This window comes from Triticum aestivum, chromosome 1D (genome assembly GCF_018294505.1).
Source record: "Triticum aestivum cultivar Chinese Spring chromosome 1D, IWGSC CS RefSeq v2.1, whole genome shotgun sequence".
NCBI classification, from domain to species: Eukaryota; Viridiplantae; Streptophyta; class Magnoliopsida; order Poales; family Poaceae; genus Triticum; species Triticum aestivum.
The window spans coordinates 461,455,300-461,476,376 of NC_057796.1; the positions used below are offsets into that span (position 1 = coordinate 461,455,300).

Genomic DNA, 21,077 nt, shown 5'->3' on the forward strand with positions numbered 1-21,077 from the left:
TTATATTGTTTATTTCAAAATAGTTGACAGCTTATTTCCATTGACAGCTTATTTTGATTGTTCAAACAATATGCGGAACATGGTAGACAAAACCCACTACACCGATGGCTCCGAGTTAACTTATCAGGAGAAAAATCATCTGGTCGGATTTTGTACTGATCTTGAGAATTATAATATCTACAATCAAACTCCTCAACATTATGGTCAATACGTGCCACTAGTGCACGTGTTAAACTACGGTAACTACCATGGAGATACCCTGGTAAGATTTTTTTACTATTACGACATCCGTGCATCTTTTGCATACTTCTAAAACTAGTACATCATTGTTAACTATGAAGTTATTACTATGTTTTTCAACAGAGAATCCCAAAGGATTGTGTGCCTCATTTGATGTATCAGAATGGCAGCCTTCGTGTTTTGAACATATATCCAGGTCATCTTAAGAATCTCAACTGTCCATACCGGATTTCTAAAAGAAGTGAAGACATGCTAATCAGAGAATGGAAAAAATGTATGGACAGTCGTAAGGAGGTTCTTGGAAGCAAAAGGAAGCGCCGCGCAAGAATTGGAGACGGGATGATCTCCATTCTCCATAATGGAGAGTCAGGGTCTATATTGTTTTATGCTATTTTACCTTAAATAGGGTATTTAGGTCCTGCATAATACTGATGATCATGTGCTAAGAACAATTAAGTAGGGTTGGTTCGATGACTATCAGGATGATGATCGTATGACTTGTTATTAATAACGAGTAGAAGTTGTATGATGATGATTAGTAGGACTTGTTATTATGATGATGCATGATGGGAGCATGAAGAGTTATTATATATCTGTGGGTGAAATGAACGTGGATTGGATTGAAGTGAAGGCCACATGCATGTGGTGCATGTCGAAAGTAGTACAATCCAAACTTGATCAAGTTAGGATTAGTATTACTTTCGACATGCACCACATTTTGCCTCACTTCAATCTAAGTCATGTTTAGGCATAGCAGTAGCAGTAGCACGGAGATAAGAGAGGACACATCTCTCTATTAGCTACCTAAAACAACCTAAATTAACCCCCAAAACCCCTAAACCACCTCCTTTCAAAAAAACAGCCCCTGAAATGCTGACGCGTGGAAGCTTATTGGTCCCGGACCGGGACCAAAGGCCCTCCTGCCTGGGCTCGCCGGAGCGGCCACGTGGAGGCCCGTCTGTCCCGGTTGGTATAAGAACCGGGACTAAAGGCCTAGGGCATTAGTAACGACCCTTTAGTCCCGGTTCCCGAACCGGGACAGATGGGCCTTATGAACCGGGACAAATGGCCCTTTTTCTACTAGTGCTCAAGGCTTGATAAATATGGTGAGCGCAATTCCATTACGGTGAGGTTAAATTTAGCCATTAATTGATTTGATATTTGTTCCCGAAAAAGATGTATTTTGGAAGGCACACGATGAATGTGTCCTGACCTCTTAGGAAAACGGAAGGCAGATACCAGTTGTCAATTTTATATAAATACAAGGTGGGTACTTTTTAATTGATTTAAAAAGATAAAAAGGAAAGTCAAACTCTTTTGTTTCTCTGGAGAAGTCAAACGAGTGAGGCATTTTGGAGCTCAGGCTCCATGGATCTTTTTTCTTTAACATTCAAAAGGTGTATTTCAGAGGCTCAAAAAATATACTTGTGTCATAAGGATGATTTTTTGCGGGGTAAAGGGAGTTTTATTGCATTGTAAGAGTGTTATAGTCAAGAGGCCACAAATTCTCAATACAAGATGGAACCGAGTTTAACCACACGGCATTAGTTCTCTCGAAGCGGCCATAATTGGCCAACCAATCTGCAACTCTATTATGACTACGATGAATTTTCTGAGAATAAAACTCCCTACTACTCATTAACTATTTTATCTCTAGAACTATATAAAGTTTCACTATGTACAATATCATGTGAGCTACATAAAGAGATAATTTCGTGTGTTTTTAAATAATGAACAATGCATGCACACTCACCTTTTTCAAATCACGAATTTATCTTTTTGTTCACTACTCCCTCCGTTCCACGATACATGCCTTTCATTTGTCAAAATATAGATGTATCTAGACATGTCTTAGTATATAGGTACATCCATTTTTGGACAAATGAAAGTCAAGTATTTTGGAACGGAGGGAGTACTTTTTTGTGTAACTATCATCGTCCAACTTTACACATATGTAGTGCACATCCACATGAACATGTGTGGTTATTTCTTTTGAAACTTCAAAATGTGAATTTTGATTATTGTTCTTTTTAAGATCCGTCTCCATTTTCGAAGTCAGATGCTATTTAGCATTTCATAAATGCAAACTGGATTGTAATTTTTGCATCCTGCAAATTTCAGCTTTGCTTTGCGAACGATGATGTATGGGCTTGCAGCTCGTGAGGTATGAGGGCCTTAAAACAAAAGCCCAAACAAACGTGGTAAGTTGAAGAAAACCCTAACTCAGGTTCAGGCCGCACGCGCAGACGAGCCGGCGGAGGCACATACTCTGTTTCCGGGGAATAGCGGCGACGTCGTCGGCGCCGGCGACGCAGCGAGCGGAGCGACGGCGACTCCGTGGCCAGGTTTGCCCCTCAGCTCGTCCATCTCAACTCTGAAACTTTGGGATGCCAACATTTTCGATCGATCCATCCGCAGATTAGGCCATGTCGTCCACGTTCGCCGGTGTATCCGTCCTGGCCGGCGGCGAGCTGTGCCCTTCCACAGAGTCGTCCGTCGTCACCAGCACGGACTGGGGGTACCACCTGCTTGTGGTCCAAGACTACTCGCGTACCAAGCAAGCCACTCCCACCGGCGAGTGGATCAGCTCTCGTCCTTTCATGGTAGGAGGCCATGAATGGAGCATCGACTACTATCCTAACGGCTACACGAAGAGTTGTGCCGACTTCATTTCTCTATTTGTTAACCTTCTCGACGAGGATGCCGAAGAGCCTGTGAAGGCGAAGTTCAATGTCAGTTTCATCGACGAGGCGGAGAAGCACAAGCCAATGTACATTTCGGAAACTGAAACATTCGACTTCCGCTCTGAGTCCATGCTGGGCTACAACATGTTCATGGAAAAAGATGTCCTTGAACAATCATCGCATCTAATGAATGATTGTTTTACCATCCGGTGTGACATCATGGTATTCAGCTCCAAGGATGCCGGTGGCGATAAGGTGCCCCTGCCTGAAATAGACCAACATTTAAACAATCTCCTTCAAACTAAGGTGGGTGCTGATGTGACATTCGAGGTCAGCGGCGAGATGTTCGCTGCGCACCGATGTGTGCTTGCAGCCCGGTCTAAAGTCTTCATGGCACAGCTCTTTGGCCCCATGAAGGAGGGCACTACTACATCCTGTGTCATACAGATCAAAGACATGGAAGCAAAAGTGTTCAGGGCTCTGCTTAGCTTCATCTACACAGACTCACTCCCTAAGATGGAGGAGGACGAAACAGATGCTGTGGAAGAAGGAGAAGAAGAGGAAGGAACAGAGGATGAAATGTCAGAAGTTGCGGAACAAGGACAAAGAGCGAAACCACCAGAGACTGTGCAATGGCTGCAAGGCTTGCTTGTAGCCGCAGACAGATATGATCTCCAACGGCTCAGGTTTATCTGCGAAAGGCAGTTGTCCTTGCGCATAGGTGTGAGCTCGGTGGCGTCTACTCTTGCTCTAGCTGAGCAGCACCACTGCCGCCCATTGAAGGCGGCATGCTTGAAGTTTATCCAAGCCCAATCTCCGTCGTGTTTGCAGATAGTAATGGCGACCGATGGCTGGGAGCACTTAATTACGACCTATCCCTTTGTTTTGAACGAGCTCTTTGCCATGGTTGCTTTGAACCAGAAGTAACACTTCATATGGTATGCATGTTCCTTGGATCGGTAATGACACTTGTGCATATATGGGATTCTCTAGAGATCGTAGTATGTCTGTCTTGCTTTTGCCTCGTCATTTAATTTGCCTATCTGCTGAATCGGACAAATCCAACATATGGGCAAATTGTCTCCTCATGGTCTGTAAAATGGGGAGAACTCCCAGTGCAGATCGTTGTCTATATATTGATGTCAGTTTGCAAGAAAGCAGAGATATGAATCATCACTCTACCTATTTGTAAATTATCAGCAAAGAAAATATGTGAAAGTGTCTGTGGCCTATTTTAACTTGAGGAAACTATGTGCTTTTTGACCGCTCGTAACTTGTTGCTATTGGCGCGGCGGGTTTCAGCAGAAATGTATGTGGGGTTGGAATTCATGTTACAAATTGGTGTGCAAGGTAGGCCAACCATTAGTGCATATTGGTTTCTGCATGCACCTGGCAATCAGGCAACATGTTGCCTGCTTATCTTTTGTTTATCAGAGCTACTACTACATGAAAATTCACGCAACAAAGATATATAGTTTAGCGCATCGGTCGACCTGTAGAACAGTAGAAAGAAATCTTATATGCAGGTATGGCATACCCTGACTTGCTAGACATCTACAGCAGAAGGCACCAATATAACTCTGTTTTCAACCATCAGAAACAAAATATATGGCAATCAGAAAATTACTTCTTGTATCGACTTAGCCATGTGTCTCTCACAAGAGACAACCTGCCATTTTACGCAAAAATAAAAAGTAAAAAATTAAGAGACAGCCTGCCATGCCATAGTATCTTGGGAGTTCGGTTCTCGTCTTCAGTGCCGTTGGAGGCAGGACCACACAGGCCTCGAATAAGATTATCTAAAATGTTAACATCTTATACTATGCACTACGAAGGTGGTATCATACACTACGAGTAGCCTAACTGTACTGCGTGCTATTAGCTGGATGCAGGCCACAAAATCATTTGTTTCCCGACGGAAGGGCATGCAACATGCATTTCTGTTTGTACATATACTTCTAAGGGATTAGTCAAGGGTATTTTTGTCTCAAGTTCTGCTCGATTGCGTGTGTTGCCGAGAAAATATACCTTACAAAAAGGACGAAGGGAGTAGAAAGAAAATTACGTCACGGTTTTTCCCGTCGGGATTTTGAATCTAACTCTGATATAATTATCAGTGGTTTTAAAATGAAATCAAATTCATTCATCAAGGCCCCATAAATGTGACGATCGCAATTTCATTATAGTGAGACTAAATTTAGCCATTAATTGATTTGATATGTGTTCCCGAGAAATGAAGGTATCTAGATCTCTTTGGAAAACGGAAGGCAGAGATCATTTGTCGATCTCAATAAATACAACGTGGATACTTTTTAATTGATTTACAAAGATAAAACAAAGGCCAGTCAATTTTTTTGTTTCTTTGGGGCAAGTCAAACGAGCGAGGCATTTTGGAGCACAGGCTCCATGGATCTCCTTTTTTGGGAAATTCAAAAAGTGTATTTCTGGTCCTAAAAAAATGGAAATATCATCATATTCATATGGATGTGTTTATAAGTGTATAAATTTTTCACGATGAGATTCATTGACATGTGAGCTACACAAAAGAGACAAATTCGTGGGTTCTTAATATTGAACAATGTGTGCACGTTCACCTTTTCAAATCACAAGTTTATATTTGTGTTCATTATTAAAAAGTAAAAAATCACGAATTTGTCCCTTTTGTGTAGCTCTTACGTTAATGTATATCATCGTCAAACTTTACACATATGTAGTATACATCCATGTGAACATGTGTGATTTTCTGCAAAACTTATTGAAACTTCAAAATGTGAATTTTGAAAAGAAAAAAAAAAGAGCTGCATCTGCATTTTTGAAGTGAAATGCTATATAGCATTCTATAAATGAAAACCGGATTGTATTATTTTTCTGAAATGAACTGGATTATATTTTTGCATCTGCAGATTTCTGCCCGATTCATTTCAGGCTTTGGTTTGCCCAAAAAAAATTAGATTCTTGGTTTGCCCAAATCAGTGTAACGAATGATGTATGGGCTTGCAGCTCGTGGGCTGTGAGGGACTTCAAACAGAAGCCCAATCAACGTGGTAAGTTATAGAAAACCCTAACTCCTTGCCTCAAAAAAAGAAAAAGAAAAAGGCAGGCTCAGGCCGCACGCACAGACGAGCCGGCGGCGCATACTCTGTTTCCAGGTTGAAGCGACGGCGTCGGCGCGGGCGGCGCAACGAGCTGAGCGACGGCGACTCCGTGAGCAGGTTTGCCATGTCAATCCACTCGCAGATTCGCCAATGTCAACTCTGAACTTTGGGACATCAACATTTGGATCCATCCACTCGCAGATTCTCCATGTCGTCGACGTTCGCCGGTGTATCCATCCTGGCCGGCGGCGAGCTGTGCCCTTCCACCGAGTCGCCCGTCGTCACCAGCACGAACTGCGGGTACCACCTGCTTGTGGTCCAGGACTACTCGCGGACCAAGCGAGCGACACCCACCGGCACGAGCATCTGCTCTCGCCCTTTCATGGTGGGACGCCATGAGTGGTGCATCGAGTACTATCCTAACGGTCAGAAGAAGAGCTGTGCCGACTTCATTTCTCTATATGTTAACCTTCTCAACGACGACGACGATGCCAAAGAGCGTGTGAAAGCGAAGTTCGAGTTCAGTTTCATCGACGAGGCGGAGAAGCACAAGCCGATGTACATTTCTGGAACCGAGACACTCAGCTTCCGCGGCGAGTGTCTGCGGGGCTACGGCAAGTTCATGAGAAAAGATGTCCTTGAACAATCGGCGAATCTGATGGATGATTGTTTCACCGTCCGGTGTGACATCATGGTCTGCGACACCGAGGATGCCGGTAGCAGCAAGGTGCTCCTGACTGAAATAGACCAACATTTAAACAATCTCCTTCAGACTAAGGTGGGTGCTGATGTGACATTCGAGGTCAGCGGCGAGATGTTCGCTGCACACCGATTTGTGCTTGCAGCCCGATCAAAAGTCTTCATGGCACAATTCTTTGGCCCCATGAAGGAGGGCACTGCTGCATCAGGTGCCATCCAGATCAAAGACATGGAAGCAAAAGTGTTCAGGGCTTTGCTTAGCTTCATCTACACGGACTCACTCCCTCTATTGGAGGAGGACGACATGGAGGAGGACGAAGGAGAGGCCATGGAAGAAGGACAAGAAGAGGAAGCAGCAGAGGATGAAATGGCAGAAGTTGCGGAACAAGGACAAGGAGAGGATGCAGCAGAGGATGCAACGGAGCTGCAATGGCTACAAGACTTGCTTGTAGCAGCAGACAGATATGATCTCCAGCGCCTCAAGTTTATCTGTGAAAAGCGATTGTCTGAGCGCATAGGTGTGACCTCGGTGGCCTCCACTCTTGCTCTAGCTGAGCAGCGCCACTGCCGCGGATTGAAGGAGGCGTGCTTGAAGTTTATCCAAGTCCAATCGCCCTTGTGTTTGCAAAAAGTAATGGCGACTGATGGCTGGGAGCCGTTAATTACGACCTATCCCTCTGTTTTGAACGAGCTCATTGCCAAACTTGCTTCAAACCAGAAGTAACACTCTGTGCTGTACGCATGTTCCTTGGACCTGTAGTGACTCTTGTCAGTCTTATGCATATATGGAATTCTCTAGAGATATTGTAGTCTGTATGTCTTGCTTTTGTCTCGTCGTGTAATCTGCCTATATGCTGAATCAGACAAACCTGGCATATGGGCATACTGTCTCCTCATGGAATGGTGGTCTGTAAATTCAGGAGCAATGAAGCAATGTTCATCTGCATTGCAGCAATGTGCAAGTTCCTTAGGCCTGTGGCGACTCTCTTATCAGAAGCGTCGATGTTTATCTGTGTTGCAGCAACGTGCGAGTTCGCCAGCTAGTCGTTGTATCCTCGTATATTTCTCTGTGCATTAGTTGTGTCTTATATTGTTTGCTGTCTACCTTCCCTGTCATGTTAAAAATCATTTTTCCAGTGGTTATCAAAAACATGTAAATCTTGATCCAGTACGCACCTTATCCTGGGTGCTCTGCTGTTCTCCTTGGCTGGTGCCGCCCATGGGAGAGGAAGGTCGGAGCTCCAGAAGTCCAATGCTGTAGGTGTGCCCCTGTTTTGAAGCGCCGTTGAATGCAATGCAGACAGGGGCCCTACTTGGGAGCTATGCTCGTGTTAACCTAGATAGGTGTGCAATCAATTGATATCTTAGCTGCTTCGATCCTGTTACAATTCCTTGCTGGGTATTAGAATCGAAACATTTGGCGGTGAACACGTTATTGTCTATATGTTCATGTCAGTTTGCATGAAAGCAGAGGATATGAATCATCAGTCTGCCTGTTGGTAAATTTTCATCATCAAAGTAAATATGAACACGTGTGGCGTAAACCGTATGCTCTAACTTGAGGAAACTTAGGTGCTTTTCGACGCTTGTAACTTGGCGTGATTGGCACAATGGCTTTGAGCAGATGTGCATGTGGGGTTGAATTGTTGGCCTATGATTCATTTTGCAAATTAGTGTGCAGGATAGGTCAACCTTTAGTACATACTGGTTTCTGCATTCACCTCCCAATCAGGCAACATGTTACCTGTTTATCGCACAGCCACGGTTACATGAAAAATGTAGTGCTGCCAGCAATGTTATGTTCAGTTGTGTAGGTTTAATATCACAAGCAACACGGATATATAGAGTTCCGCAACTCCGTCGATATAATTCGGTTACCAACCACAACTAACAAAAACATGACATATGGCTGTGACTTCGATCAGAAAAATATGTGCCCGTATCAACTTAGTCAAGCGTCCATCACAGGACACGCCCTGCCATGCCAGATGACATACTTTCAGCTACCTACACTGCATTCCCCGAGATTCAAGCGGCATGCGCAGCGAGATAGGCAAGGCGCCTCTCTTCAAAGGAGTACTCGGTGCTCTCTAGCAAACACAGCTCCGGCTTGTCATTGGAGACGCAGACAGGTGCAGCTCTTGCGGCAGTCAGAGCAGGCGTTGTGGTCATTTGCATAGGAGAGGTCACCGTCATCGGCGTCCTAGGACTTGGTGCTGCGAGTATCTTGGGAGTTCGGTTCTCGCCTTCGGTACCATTGGAGGCAGACCGCACGGGCGTCGATTGGATGCTATTTCCGGGTGTGATCTGCGTGAAGGGTTTACGAGGGGTTTCAGTCTCACCAAGAGTACTTGCCTTGAATGATAACTTCTTGATCGGAGGACTGGCAGTGCCTTTGCCTCTACTACCTGAAAGCGTTTTTTTTGTTTTCATCAGAGATAGTCTGTTAATTTGAAAGTAAAGAAACTGAACAACTGCATCAGCTATGGTTAAGTGAACTTGCCAGGGGACAGAGTGCCACTATCTTCTGTCTTCTTGGCTGAACGGACGGATCTTGACTGAGGTGTCAATGATTTTGGAGTTCGCACTGGTCCTCCGCCGACAGACAGCCTCCGGTTTGTACCAGCCAAGGGGTTTCTGGTAAGCTTCTTCCCGCTGTTCGACCTTGATGAAGGGCTCGGCTTTGATCCGTACAGCATCTCCTGCTCAGCTTTGAATTGATCCTCAAGCTTCTTCTGATCCTGCAATCGCTCACCCATCAGATACCATCCGCAGATGAAGACAGATACAAGTGCAGAAAAAGTTAAGCAAAATATGAATACCCTTTGTCTCTTCTTTTCCTGCTCCTTTTCTTCACGAACTATCCTATAATCATCAAGCATCGACAAAAGACTAACCTGAAAAGGTTGAATGGCATGAACTTTTGACAGTATAGAAACAGAAATTGTGTTTACACACAAGAACAGCAGTGAAATTATGGATACATACACCATCGTAAGTAAACTCAGTGCCCCTTTCTTTCTCCCAAGCTAGAACTTTGTTTGTAAGAACGTCCACAATTCCTGCTTCATGCAACAATAAACAGATCAGCAGCAGTATTTTAAAAATAACAAGCAGAAAATCGTACGTAGTAGAGGTGTTTCACCTGGTATCTTGTTAACCAAAACACGGGCTTTTTCAGCTCTCTTGAGCATAATATGTGCACCCCTCCCAGCATTATATCGGTTATCATCCTAACATAACATGTAGATAGTGAAATTAGTAGTAGTTGATATAGACCTGGATCAAGTAATCAAACACAACCATACTTTGCTGTAATCCTCTAACCAAGCTTCCTCCTCACATGCATTTAGCCACCTTTCAACTCGCTCAAGTATATCCTTCCTGCTAAAAGCATCTTCTTTAACTGTTGCGATGTATGCCTCGATTTGTTCTAGAAGAAGTGAGGGATCAATAGCACCTGCAATGAAATAAAAAAAAGCAAATTACGTTGGTTGTTACAACATTAATAAATTATATCAACAAACACATCTGTTTGTATCTGAATGCTGCAGCAAAGAAATTTACAGGAAAAATATCCTTATTCCGCCCGATGCGCCAAAGCATGTTAGAAAACTAGAAACGTACCTGCTTCAATGGCCTCGATATTGAACTGAGTTGCATAATGTTCATCTCCAACCAAATGCGCCCGTCGACGATGCTCTTCTAGTTCTGTTTGCTTCTTAAGAACTAAGTCCTTCATTTTACTGACTTTCAGTTGCTCAAGCCTCAATACCTCAGCTTCTACCTGCATCAACGAATATCATCTCCACTAAGTTAACCAAGAAAAACAATTAAAGCAAGTTCTGCAAACAACACATTGACTCACAAAGTTCATGACATCAATGGAAAGGGCATTGGCCTCTGTTATTTCAGGTTCTGATGCAGCAATATTGCATGTTATATTCTGGAATGACTGTTGCTCTTCTATCGGCGTATCCATAAGATTCCATAGTTCGAGCATTGTAGACGAGAGATCTTGAAGCTGTCAGAGCTAACAGAGTTAAGGGCCAAAAGCAGTCATATGATGATTTTCTAGATTAGAACCGTAAGATGCTAACCTTCTGCATCCTTTCAATTTTTGTTTCCCGTAGTCTCTGTATTGCCAACGCCAACCTCTCAATTGTGGTGTTGCTTATGTTCATTGGTACGCCATCCTCATCGAGACTGGGGTGTACATCAGATATTGTTTGTTTGAAGTCAACGGCAAGTACTTTACATAAGGAATGCAAAGTATTCAGGTAATCCATTACTTGCTTTAGCCGCTCACTCTGCAAGATATTCAGAAAATGACAGAGCTAGCATATGTGAGAAACAGAAAATGTAATCAGTGGGTACAAAGGGGAAAAGGCATGAATATGAACCTTCTCTTTCTCTAGGGACTGCAGCTCCATTCTTAACTCTTCTAGCCTTCTGCAGGATAGATCAGATTGATCCACAGGTGCTTTAAAAGGGACAAAATCTGCAGGTCTGATCTCAGATGATATCTTCTTTATCTTGCCTATAACATCAAGAATCTGATTCCATCTTTCGGCCTTTCTCTTCTTCATCTCTTCCAAATATGGGACGATTGCACTTAGTTCCTCCCGTAAGCCGCATCCTTTCTGTTAAGAATGAAGAAAAGATATGATGGAAAATACTCATTATTGGTGGAGTCCCAATAGGAAGCGCCAAGCCTTTAAAATTAGTTCCATTAACAATATATGTGTGGAGCGAACGCGCAACATCATTATTCTGAAGCTGTGTTTTACAGTTAAATTGGTCGGTTAATAAACACAGCTGCCTCGTTAGGATGGAATCAAAATGGTATGACTGCAACCAAATTTACACGAGCCTTAGTTTTCCTCTGCCTGGATTGGTTGGAATCACTACCATTCTGAACACTTCAGCCAACTGATTGTTGACAATTAGGCATACTTGCAAACACCTATGGGAGAACTGGTGCATTTATTTATTTGATAGGGGGTTCATATTTTAATATCCTGCTTTCTCATCAGATGAATGAAGTGACAGAAGTAACAAAAACAGATGGCTGTCCTGTCCTCGCAGGAATTTCTAACGTAGCTGACCTGCCGTGGCACAGAGTTAAGTTCCTAACACAATTAGGATCGACTGGATAACAGAATTGTAGGGACCCGAAATTCATTTACACAGTGTACACTGCACACAATTAGCATAGTAGTTTTGTACCAACCTGCCTGACGAGGACGGGCGGCTCGGCCATGGCGGAGCAGACGGCGGCGAGCTCGGCCTGGGCGTCGGCGATGGCCTGGCGCAGCTGGGCCCGGCAGCGGCTGGCCTGGTCCACCTTCCTCCGGTAGGCGTCGAGGCACTCCTGCTGGAGCTGGAGCAGCATCGTGTCCCTCGCGGCGCCCTGCTCCCCGATCTCGTCCCAGATGACCTGCGCGCACACACACACGCAACCAGCCAACACAACCACGAGCGATCATCAGACCCGCCGCGAATCACACCGTCGCCGCACGTAATCGAAGGGGCAGCGGGCGCGCGCACCTGGAGCTCGCGCATGAGGGCGCCGCACGCCGTCTCCATCTGGAGGAGCTGGTCGCCGCCGCTCATCCCGGTCCCGGCGACGGCGCCGCGGCCTGCGAGGGGAGCGAATCGAGGGGGATCAGTTAGGGCCTGGCGCGGCTTAATTTCCGCCCCCGTGATTACGAGCTCACTCACCAGTGTGCGGCGTCTCGGCGTGCGGGCGGGGCGGAGGAGCGGTCGACGGGGGCGGGCGGAGGTGTCGCCGGAGAGGGCGGCGCGATTGGGGTACGGCGGAGGAGAGGTTTGATTTGAAATGGGTTGGAATGGGGAGGGAGGCGATTGCGGGGCACACGGGGTTGGCGTTTGTGTTTTCGGGATTTCCGGGGAGGAAGAAGGAACTGCGCTGGTCCCCACTCGTTTCGAATTCGCGTCAGGATCCGTCCTGGGCCTTCCGTTTTTCTTTCGTTGGGAAGGCAACGTCTGGGTTGGGCTCGCCTCCTCATTCTGTGCATTCTCATTCTTTCTCAAAAGAAAAAAAGGAAATGTGCATTTTAAAACTGAACTCAAAAACCATGCCAAAAACAAATCGAACCGGTTTTTTTATATGGTCTTCATGGTATACGACATCGTTTTGAATTTCGGTTTCTTATATATACCAAAAAACCAGAAGATGAATTGAATTAACCGAAGTATTTATATTTCTTGAGAGAACACCATACAAAGCAGTCGATTGCATGAGCTTGTCGAGCTTGCATTGTCCAATATTCACATGCCGAAGCACACTCTTATATACACCTCGCATCAACCACATGGCATCTCTATTATTAAAGGGGAATGTGTATGTCGTCGTCGTTCGTACGCAACTATCAATGCGAAAACATTTTAAAAATCAAGCGTCGGATTAGTTTGGAAATCAAGCCATTAATGAATTAATTAGCAAGACAATTAATTACATGTGCAATTAATTAGTCCAATTAAATAGAGATTTTCCGTGTGGAATCAATTATCGAGTCATTAATACAATTATTTAATTACTAGGCAGCCAGTTAATAAGGCCTTCCAGATAATTAGAAATAGGGATTTAACTCTATTTTCCAGAATAGTCTAAACTGCTCATAATCTACCACCTCGCATGCCACAACTCTTTAAATATTGTTTCATCCCTAGCAACTTTTTGCATGCCACCACAACATTGTTTCATCCCATAGAAAAGCTACTAAAAGATTAAAAGGAGTTGCTGCCTGCTCACTCAGGCCCATGGTACAAGTTAATGGGCAGACCAAAGGCCCAATAAAGCTTGTAACTTGTTGTGTTTTTTTTTGCAAGAGTCAGATTCGTTAAGCACGTCCATTTTATTTTAATTTCTTTGTAACAATGTCTTGGTAAGGATGGATAACTCTAGGGTGGTTGATGCTATACGCTTAAATGAGGGACATTTTATGGTGGCGGCTCCTGTTCTTAACGACTATAGAGAATTTTTATGAGAGTTCAGGAAGGTTATTATTGAGCATTGTAATAGAAAAATCAAATGTAGTTGCTCATGAGCTAGTTGAGTAGGGGCATACAAACACCCCTTCTGTATGGGTGGATGCACCTCCGGTTTCTATTCCTAAAAAAGTAGCAGATGATGTAAGCATTATTTGAATGTAATAAAACTATTCCCTCCGTTCCTAAATATAAGTCTTTGTAGAGATTCCACCATGGACTACATACGGATGTATATAGATGCATTTTAAGTGTAGATTCACCCATTTTGTTCCGTATGTGGTCTATAGTGGAATCTCGTCAAAGACTTATATTTAGGAACGGAGGGAGTAGCTGTAAAGGCCTTTCCGTAGAAAGCAACATGTCCATTTTTTTTAGTTTTTGGTAAAGTAGTCATGTTTCTCTACAGAAAACATGCTAAGCACGCGGAAATTGCTAGTGGAAGTTGAGCTCCACGGAGACCTTCAAATATAAAATTAAAAATTTGTGAAAATCCATATTTTTACATTTCAAAAAACTGAAAGAAATAGAGATAGATAAAGGCATAGTGCATGTGTAAATTTTCAAGACGAAATACGTTGAAATGAGGGTTGTGCAAAAAAGGACATCTGAGGCTTTTTAACAAGTCGCATTTCAACGTATTTCATCCTGAAACTTTACACACATACACCTCACATCTTTATTTATTTGTACAATTTTTTCAGATATTTTTGAAACCAAAAATTCGAATTGCGGTTTTTTCTAAAAATCAGCCCCATGGAGGCCAAGAGCCAAAACGCCATTCTCCTAAGAGCATCTCCAATAGATGGTCCAATTTTTTCAGATATTTTTGAAACCAAAAATTTCGAATTGCGGTTTTTTCTAAAAATCAGCCCCATGGAGGCCAAGAGCCAAAACGCCATTCTCCTAAGAGCATCTCCAATAGATGGTCCAAAATTTGACGGTCCAAAATCGGAGATGTAAAATTTGGACCGCCAAAAAGTGCGTTTCGGAGCTCCGAAAAACGCTCAACTCCAACAGATGGTCCAAAAGAGCAACTCCAATAGATGGTCCAAACCAAAGATGTAAAAATCTGATAGTGGTCGTGCGGCTGCTGCCAGCCACTGTTCAGCCGCGATTGCATTGAAATAGCAACAAAAATTTGAAAATAAAGTGCATCATCATCATAGTTTCAATCAAAAGTGCATCACCATCATAGTATCAACTCCCTCTACCAAAAGAGCATCGTCTCAATCAAAGTTTTTCGCCCTAGAAATTGAAATGCACATGAATATTACTCATGCGGGTCACCAACACCACCGGCGTTGTGAACCGTGGTACGATCATCATCTTCACCACCGTCTTTGTCGACGTTCTCAACAAGCGGTGAACTCTCGTTGCCGTGAGCACCACCGGAAGCATCTTCATTGCGTCCCATGTTGCCGCCATAGCCACCTCCAGCGCCACTCATGTTGCCGCCATAGCCACCTCCCAAGCCACCCATCATGTTGCCACCAAAAGCACCTCCCATGCCGCCAAAGCCACCTTCCATGTTGCCACCGAAGCCACCTCCCATGTTTCCGCCAAATGCACCATTCATGGAACCTCCAATCATGTTCATGTAACCACCCATGGCACCTCCCATGCCTCCTCCCATCATCATTTGCCTCATGAGCATTTGCTCCTTCATGAGCATTTCATCGCGACAAAGTTCAACATATGCCTTTGCCTTGACATCAAGAGTTGATGTGTCCATAAACATAAACTTGAGTGTCCTCTCCTCAACCATCTTCCTCTCGTCGGCCGCGGCCTTCTTCTCCTCTAGGTCTACCTTCCTCTCCTCGGCCGCGGCCAACCTCTCCTCGGCTGCCGCCCTCTTCTCCTCGGTCGCCGCCCTTCGCCGCACGGCCTCACTCCTCTCCTCTATTTCCTTGAGCTTCAAGATTCTTTTCTCTTCGGCATACTCTTTCCTCGCCATGACAATGGCATCAAATCCTTCCTTGAGATCATTGTCTCCGGCCTTGGTTCCGTTCGCTTTCTTGTTTCCATTGGGCCTATAAGATTTTGTCGCGGAGTGAGGAGTGGGGCTCATCTCCTCAATGGAGACATCTTCTTCATCCTCAAGCAACGCATTCTTCTTCTTCTTCGATGATTCAAAAGTCTCTTTAGTTTTTCACTTCTCCACATCCTTGAGTTCTTTGTAGCAATGATGAAAAGTGAAAGCTTTTCCTTTCCTTTTCTTCTTCTCGCCTTTCATGTTCCTCTCTCAAAACAATCCTTGTGCAATCATTTTCTACAATGAAACAAGCAACACATCATCATCAACATGTGGAACAAAGAGGAAATATTTGACAAAGCACGGACGAAGAGGAAATATTTACCAGATCACTATCACCGCAACCACTTGGGTTCATGCGAGCAACGTTTGACAAGCAACCGGCCCACTTTTGGCATTCGGCGTTGATGGTGGACCAACGTTGGCGTAGAGAGTCGCTCGAACGGAAGTGACCACTTGTGTTGCGCTCATCGAAATACTCCTTGATGCGTTGCCAATAGGTGTTCACCGTTTGGTCGCTTCCAACGCTTGCATCTTGAGAGATTTTCTTCCAAGCGGTGCATATCAACACATCCTTCGCGGTGGTATAATTTCCACTTCTTCCCTTGACAACAAAGCCCTCATCGTCCACATCAAGATTGTCATCGTCATATTGGGTTTCATATTCTTGTGACGCATACATGTAATCATCATTTGCCACATTTGTTGCGTGCATGAAAGCTTCATCATCAACACTACAATTGGACGCACAAACAATCAAGAACACATACAATTTGAAACAACAAACGAAAGCACAACCGAAAATTTTTATACCTTTGCGACATTTCGTCGAACATGTTGGAGGCGGTGGCCATCGGCGTGGCCACATCTTCCTCCACAGCCGGCGGTGGCGGCGGGGGAGGTTGAGGAATGGATGTGTGGCTGCTGGAGGAGGCCGCCGGCCGCACCGTCTGCGAGTCGTCACCCCGAGCCGCCGCGACCGCCTTAGAGACCTTCGTCTGTAGCGTAGAACTGTCGGTCGGGTTGCGGTTGCGGTTGGCCGGCCGTTTTACGCTGCCTCCTCGTCCCTTCGCCGGCTTCGCCACCGGCTGGGGCGGCGCCAATCCGGGCCGGCAGGCGGGGGGCGGCGGCATGGCAGCGGTTGCGGGCGAGATGGCAGCGGCGGCAGCGGCTGCGGCGGCGGCGGGGTTGTCGCCATCGGCCATGGCGGCGCCGGACGGCGGGGGCGGCAATGGCCGGGAGGCTCGCGGGCGGGCGGGAAAGGAAATGAAGTGGCGGTTGGGCGTTCGCGAGCGGCGGCTGGTTTTGGACTAGATGCACCTCGTGATGTAAATTTGCACCGCGAGGTGTTGTATTTTACATCATGAGGCCGCCGTCCAATTTTTTTTACATATAGACCGTCTATTGTAGCAGCGTTTTTTGCCCCAGACGGTTCAAAAGTTAGGTATTTTTACATTTGAACCGTCTATTGAAGATGCTCTAAGCACGCCCATAGACTACAAAGCAAAGTAAAGCATGCATATGCAGAGCACTTCCGTTCAGCAAAGCATTCATTCAAGATCAACATTCCCAAGACTCTACATAACTAAAACATACAAAGAAGCCACAGTACTTAAACAAGGGTCGAAAACAGATGCGATGTTTGACTTTGCTTGCAATGATATTTCTATGTTATCATAACAAGAAACCCATCCTTTTCACCAGAAGAAAAAACACAGGACACCCCATAGTGGCACACACGATGCGATGTTTGACATTGCTTGCGTTGACTTGAATTTATTTTTCTATGTTTCTCAGAGAAACCAAACAAGACACGACATAGAAAACGAGGCCATTTTTTAAACCTGAACAAGAAACAGCTTCGCCAACAACAATAAACTAAACCAATTCATGATCTGTCGGATCTGCATTACAAAGGGCACAAGTGTTTTCCAAGCCAAGAGTAGTGTTGCTGTTGTGCAGACTAAACCAATGTCACTGCAGTTGCTTATTACGGGTAAATTGGAGTAAAAACGAACAAAAACAAGGATCCCTCAGCAGGAGCTGGCACACTCCTGCTCGTGAGCAAGTCTCGGGCGAACAGCTGAAACCCAAAAAATTTAACTTGTACAGAGCGGTGGTAACACCTCGTCATCAGGCATTCTCGCTGGCGATCTTCTCTGCCTTGGCGATGACTTCGTCGATGCCTCCAACCATGTAGAACGCGTGCTCCGAGATGTCGTCGTACTTGCCGTCCAAAACACCCTGCACGATTCACCAGGCACGTTAGCAAAGCGCACACAGTATAAACGAGCAGTCATATGAGAAACAGTTACTCTTAAACAAGCAACTGCACACAAAAGAGTGTCTCAAGTTGCTGAGTAAGATGATCATAAGCAGCAGAGACGCAAGAAGTTTCGTGCAATGTTCATGCTGCATGGGCTGTCCACAGGTTTGCAAGCATGTGCAAATACCGACTAATTTTCAAGAGCAAGCACTTCCAAAACAATGGCATTACTTACTGTTCTAAAAAGAACTACCGTGGTTCAATTCTCACCTGGAAACTTTGGACACCCTCCTTTAGGTCCACATACTTCCCTGGAGCACCAGTGAAAACTTCGGCAACATGGAAAGGCTGGCTCAGGAACTTCTGGATCTTCCTTGCACGAGCAACCGTCATCTTATCATCTTCACTGAGCTCATCCATACCCAAAATGGCAATGATATCCTGAAGATTCTTGTAGTTCTGAAGAACCTTCTGGACACCACGGGCAGTGTTGTAGTGATCCACACCCAGAACGTGGGGAGAAAGCATTCTTGATGTCGAGTCCAAGGGATCAACAGCAGGGTAAATGCCCAGCTCAGAAATCTGCACAGGTAGCTCATTACAGTCATAATGAGCATATTGTGTGTGCGTTGAATAATGATCATGTACAAAGGACGACGGACAAACCTGTCGTGACAACACAGTAGTAGCGTCAAGATGGGCAAAGGTGGTAGCAGGAGCAGGATCCGTCAAATCATCAGCAGGCACATAAATAGCCTGGACGGATGTAATAGAACCCTTCTTTGTCGTCGTAATCCGCTCTTGCAGTCCTCCAAGATCGGTAGCAAGAGTTGGTTGGTATCCCACAGCAGATGGAATACGTCCAAGGAGAGCAGACACCTCAGAGTTTGCCTGCCATTAAGAGTAATAAAAAATAGAACTATTAAGACTTGATAGCAATGGTAACAGCAGGTTAGAAAGAGAAATATTGTTCAACACAATATGGAGCACAGAAACAGAGGTGTCAAGTCAGAATTTACCTGGGTGAAACGGAAAATGTTGTCAATAAACAGGAGCACATCTTGTCCTTCGGCGTCACGGAAATGTTCAGCAACAGTCAAACCAGTAAGACCAACACGAGCACGGGCACCCGGGGGCTCGTTCATTTGCCCGTAGACAAGAGCACACTTGCTTTCAGCCTGCCACAGAAATCATTTTATAAGGAAAGATAGCTTGCATATATGAGCTTCAGAGCTGAAATTCAAACTCCATAACAATTACCTGCTTCTCATCGAGCTTAATGACACCACTTTCAATCATTTCCCTATACAAGTCATTACCTTCACGGGTACGTTCTCCGACACCAGCAAAAACAGAGAAACCACCTAAGGAAAACAAATAAGCCGGGTACAATCAGTAAACCATAAGAAGCAGCTACACAATATAAACAATACAACTCTGTAGAATACCAACCGTGGGCCTTGGCAACATTGTTGATCAACTCCATGATAAGAACAGTTTTACCCACTCCTGCACCACCGAAGAGACCAATCTTCCCACCCCTTTGGTAAGGTGCAAGCAAATCCACGACCTGTCAGATACAGAACCATCACACTACGATTAACACTTGTCACATTATGGCACATATGCTCACACTGCATTCAATGAATGGTTACATGAAATATCCTAAGATAGTCAAGGTGATAGTGAATTGCTATACCTTAATTCCAGTAACAAGAATTTGCTGCTCTGTGGCTTGCTCAACAAAAGCAGGGGCCTCACGATGAATAGGAAGGAAGTCGTGTGTCTCTACAAGATAGATATGTATCAATAATAACAATGATAAAAAGACATAAGTACACAACTCCTCCATAAATAGGTACATGAAGGAACCTGGCATAGAGAATGTCACTTACTTATGTCACCCTTGTGGTCAATTGGCTCACCAATAACGTTAATGATACGTCCAAGGGTGGCCCTCCCAACAGGAACCTGAGAAAGAGAAACAACTTCCAAGTCAAACAAATGAAGAACACTGTAGGTAAGTATGATTCAACTTCCAAAAAGAACACCAAATCACCGGTGTACATGTATACATCATATAAAAGCAGAGGCTCTTGCAGCAGACTGTAAATTGATCCCACTAAGGACACGAAAACCAAGTTTCTAGTATTCACAAAGAACACTTGATATAGATAACTGTAACAAACAGACTTAATTGAACAGCTGGTGGCTACAGGCCTATGGAGCATCAAAGCTGAACCTAGATATATCACACAGATGCACATATATGATCAAAATTAACTTCGAAGGATTGATAATCGAACAGCAGACTACCAACACCTAACCACAGCAGTCAGAACTTGTGAATAATACGTATACAAATATCAATGTTTAACAATCTATACAGATCCTAACGGAACAAAACAAGCAAGCAAGCAATCGGCATATCTGTAACGATGGAAGATAAAAGAGAGGTATATCCGCCACGTGCCAGTCGGATTCGTGCATCCAGATCAAATCTAACCCCGCCAGATCTACATTTCATCAGATCGGGCACGACAGGAAATGCACATACGGAAACGGCGAGCGGGAAGGGAGATGCGGTGATTACAGTGATGGGAGATCCGGTGTTGAGCACTTTCTGGCCGCGCACGAGCCCCTCGGTCCCGTCCATGGCGATGGTGCGCACGACGTTCTCGCCGAGATGCTGCGCCACCTCGAGGACGAGGCGGATGCTGTTGTCGAGCACCTCGAGCGCGGTGAGGATGGGCGGGAGGCCCTCGTCGAAGCGCACGTCGACGACGGCGCCGATGACCTGGCAGACCTGGCCGATGGAGCCGGCGCCGGTGAACTCGTCGGTGATCTTGGCGCCGACGTACTTGTCGGAGGTGGGGGGCAGCTTCTCGGCGGGGGCCTCGGCGGCGGCCGCGGAGGAGGTGGCGTAGGCGGCGGCGCGGTTGAAGAGGTAGCCGGCCGGGGACGGGCGGTGGAGGGGCGCGGCGCGCGGGGCGCGCGGCGACGGGGAGGCCGCGCGCGCGCGGGAGGCCGACCGGAGGAGGGAG

General features: G+C 45.3%; 4 protein-coding genes across 4 annotated transcripts; 2 read left to right on the forward strand and 2 right to left on the reverse strand.

Moving 5' to 3' along the window:
* Positions 1–2,471: 2,471 nt before the first annotated feature.
* Positions 2,472–4,085, forward strand: LOC123175668 (BTB/POZ and MATH domain-containing protein 2-like). The gene is made up of 2 exons (XM_044590265.1): positions 2,472–2,585; positions 2,659–4,085. Exon 2 carries the CDS (start codon positions 2,667–2,669, stop codon positions 3,849–3,851), a length of 1,185 nt encoding a protein of 394 aa, XP_044446200.1. The 5' UTR covers positions 2,472–2,585; positions 2,659–2,666; the 3' UTR covers positions 3,852–4,085.
* A 1,927-nt stretch (positions 4,086–6,012) lies between these two features.
* Positions 6,013–7,673, forward strand: LOC123175679 (BTB/POZ and MATH domain-containing protein 2). Its single transcript, XM_044590277.1, has 2 exons — positions 6,013–6,136; positions 6,221–7,673. The coding sequence occupies exon 2, from the start codon at positions 6,228–6,230 to the stop codon at positions 7,440–7,442; it is 1,215 nt and encodes a 404-aa protein (XP_044446212.1). The 5' UTR covers positions 6,013–6,136; positions 6,221–6,227; the 3' UTR covers positions 7,443–7,673.
* Positions 7,674–8,584: 911 nt separating this feature from the next.
* LOC123175690 (65-kDa microtubule-associated protein 3) lies at positions 8,585–12,655 on the reverse strand. Its single transcript, XM_044590282.1, has 13 exons — positions 12,443–12,655; positions 12,269–12,360; positions 11,952–12,158; positions 11,122–11,361; positions 10,819–11,028; positions 10,587–10,742; positions 10,346–10,505; positions 10,027–10,178; positions 9,864–9,951; positions 9,707–9,780; positions 9,541–9,615; positions 9,222–9,459; positions 8,585–9,126 (listed from the first exon to the last, which is right to left on the reverse strand). The coding sequence occupies exons 2-13, from the start codon at positions 12,332–12,334 to the stop codon at positions 8,747–8,749; spliced, it is 2,046 nt and encodes a 681-aa protein (XP_044446217.1). The 5' UTR covers positions 12,335–12,360; positions 12,443–12,655; the 3' UTR covers positions 8,585–8,746.
* A 4,972-nt stretch (positions 12,656–17,627) lies between these two features.
* LOC123182954 (ATP synthase subunit beta, mitochondrial) lies at positions 17,628–21,077 on the reverse strand (the record flags this gene model as incomplete). The annotated part of the gene is given in 9 exon segments (XM_044595656.1): positions 17,628–18,011; positions 18,304–18,615; positions 18,700–18,924; positions 19,053–19,211; positions 19,294–19,397; positions 19,486–19,603; positions 19,733–19,821; positions 19,929–20,004; positions 20,627–21,077. Coding segments are annotated over 9 exon segments (1,645 nt in total), but the record flags the coding sequence as incomplete, so codon positions are not given.

Coding starts and splice junctions, on each gene's coding strand:
- LOC123175679 (XM_044590277.1), top strand. CDS start 6,228: ATGTCGTCGACGTTCGCCGGTGTATCCATCCTGGCCGGCGGCGAGCTG.
- LOC123175668 (XM_044590265.1), top strand. CDS start 2,667: ATGTCGTCCACGTTCGCCGGTGTATCCGTCCTGGCCGGCGGCGAGCTG.
- LOC123175690 (XM_044590282.1), bottom strand. CDS start 12,334: ATGAGCGGCGGCGACCAGCTCCTCCAGATGGAGACGGCGTGCGGCGCC. Junction 12,159..12,268: donor CCCTCATGCGCGAGCTCCAG/GTGCGCGCGCCC, acceptor GTGTGCGCGCAG/GTCATCTGGGACGAGATCGG. Junction 10,506..10,586: donor CCATTGATGTCATGAACTTT/GTGAGTCAATGT, acceptor TCGTTGATGCAG/GTAGAAGCTGAGGTATTGAG.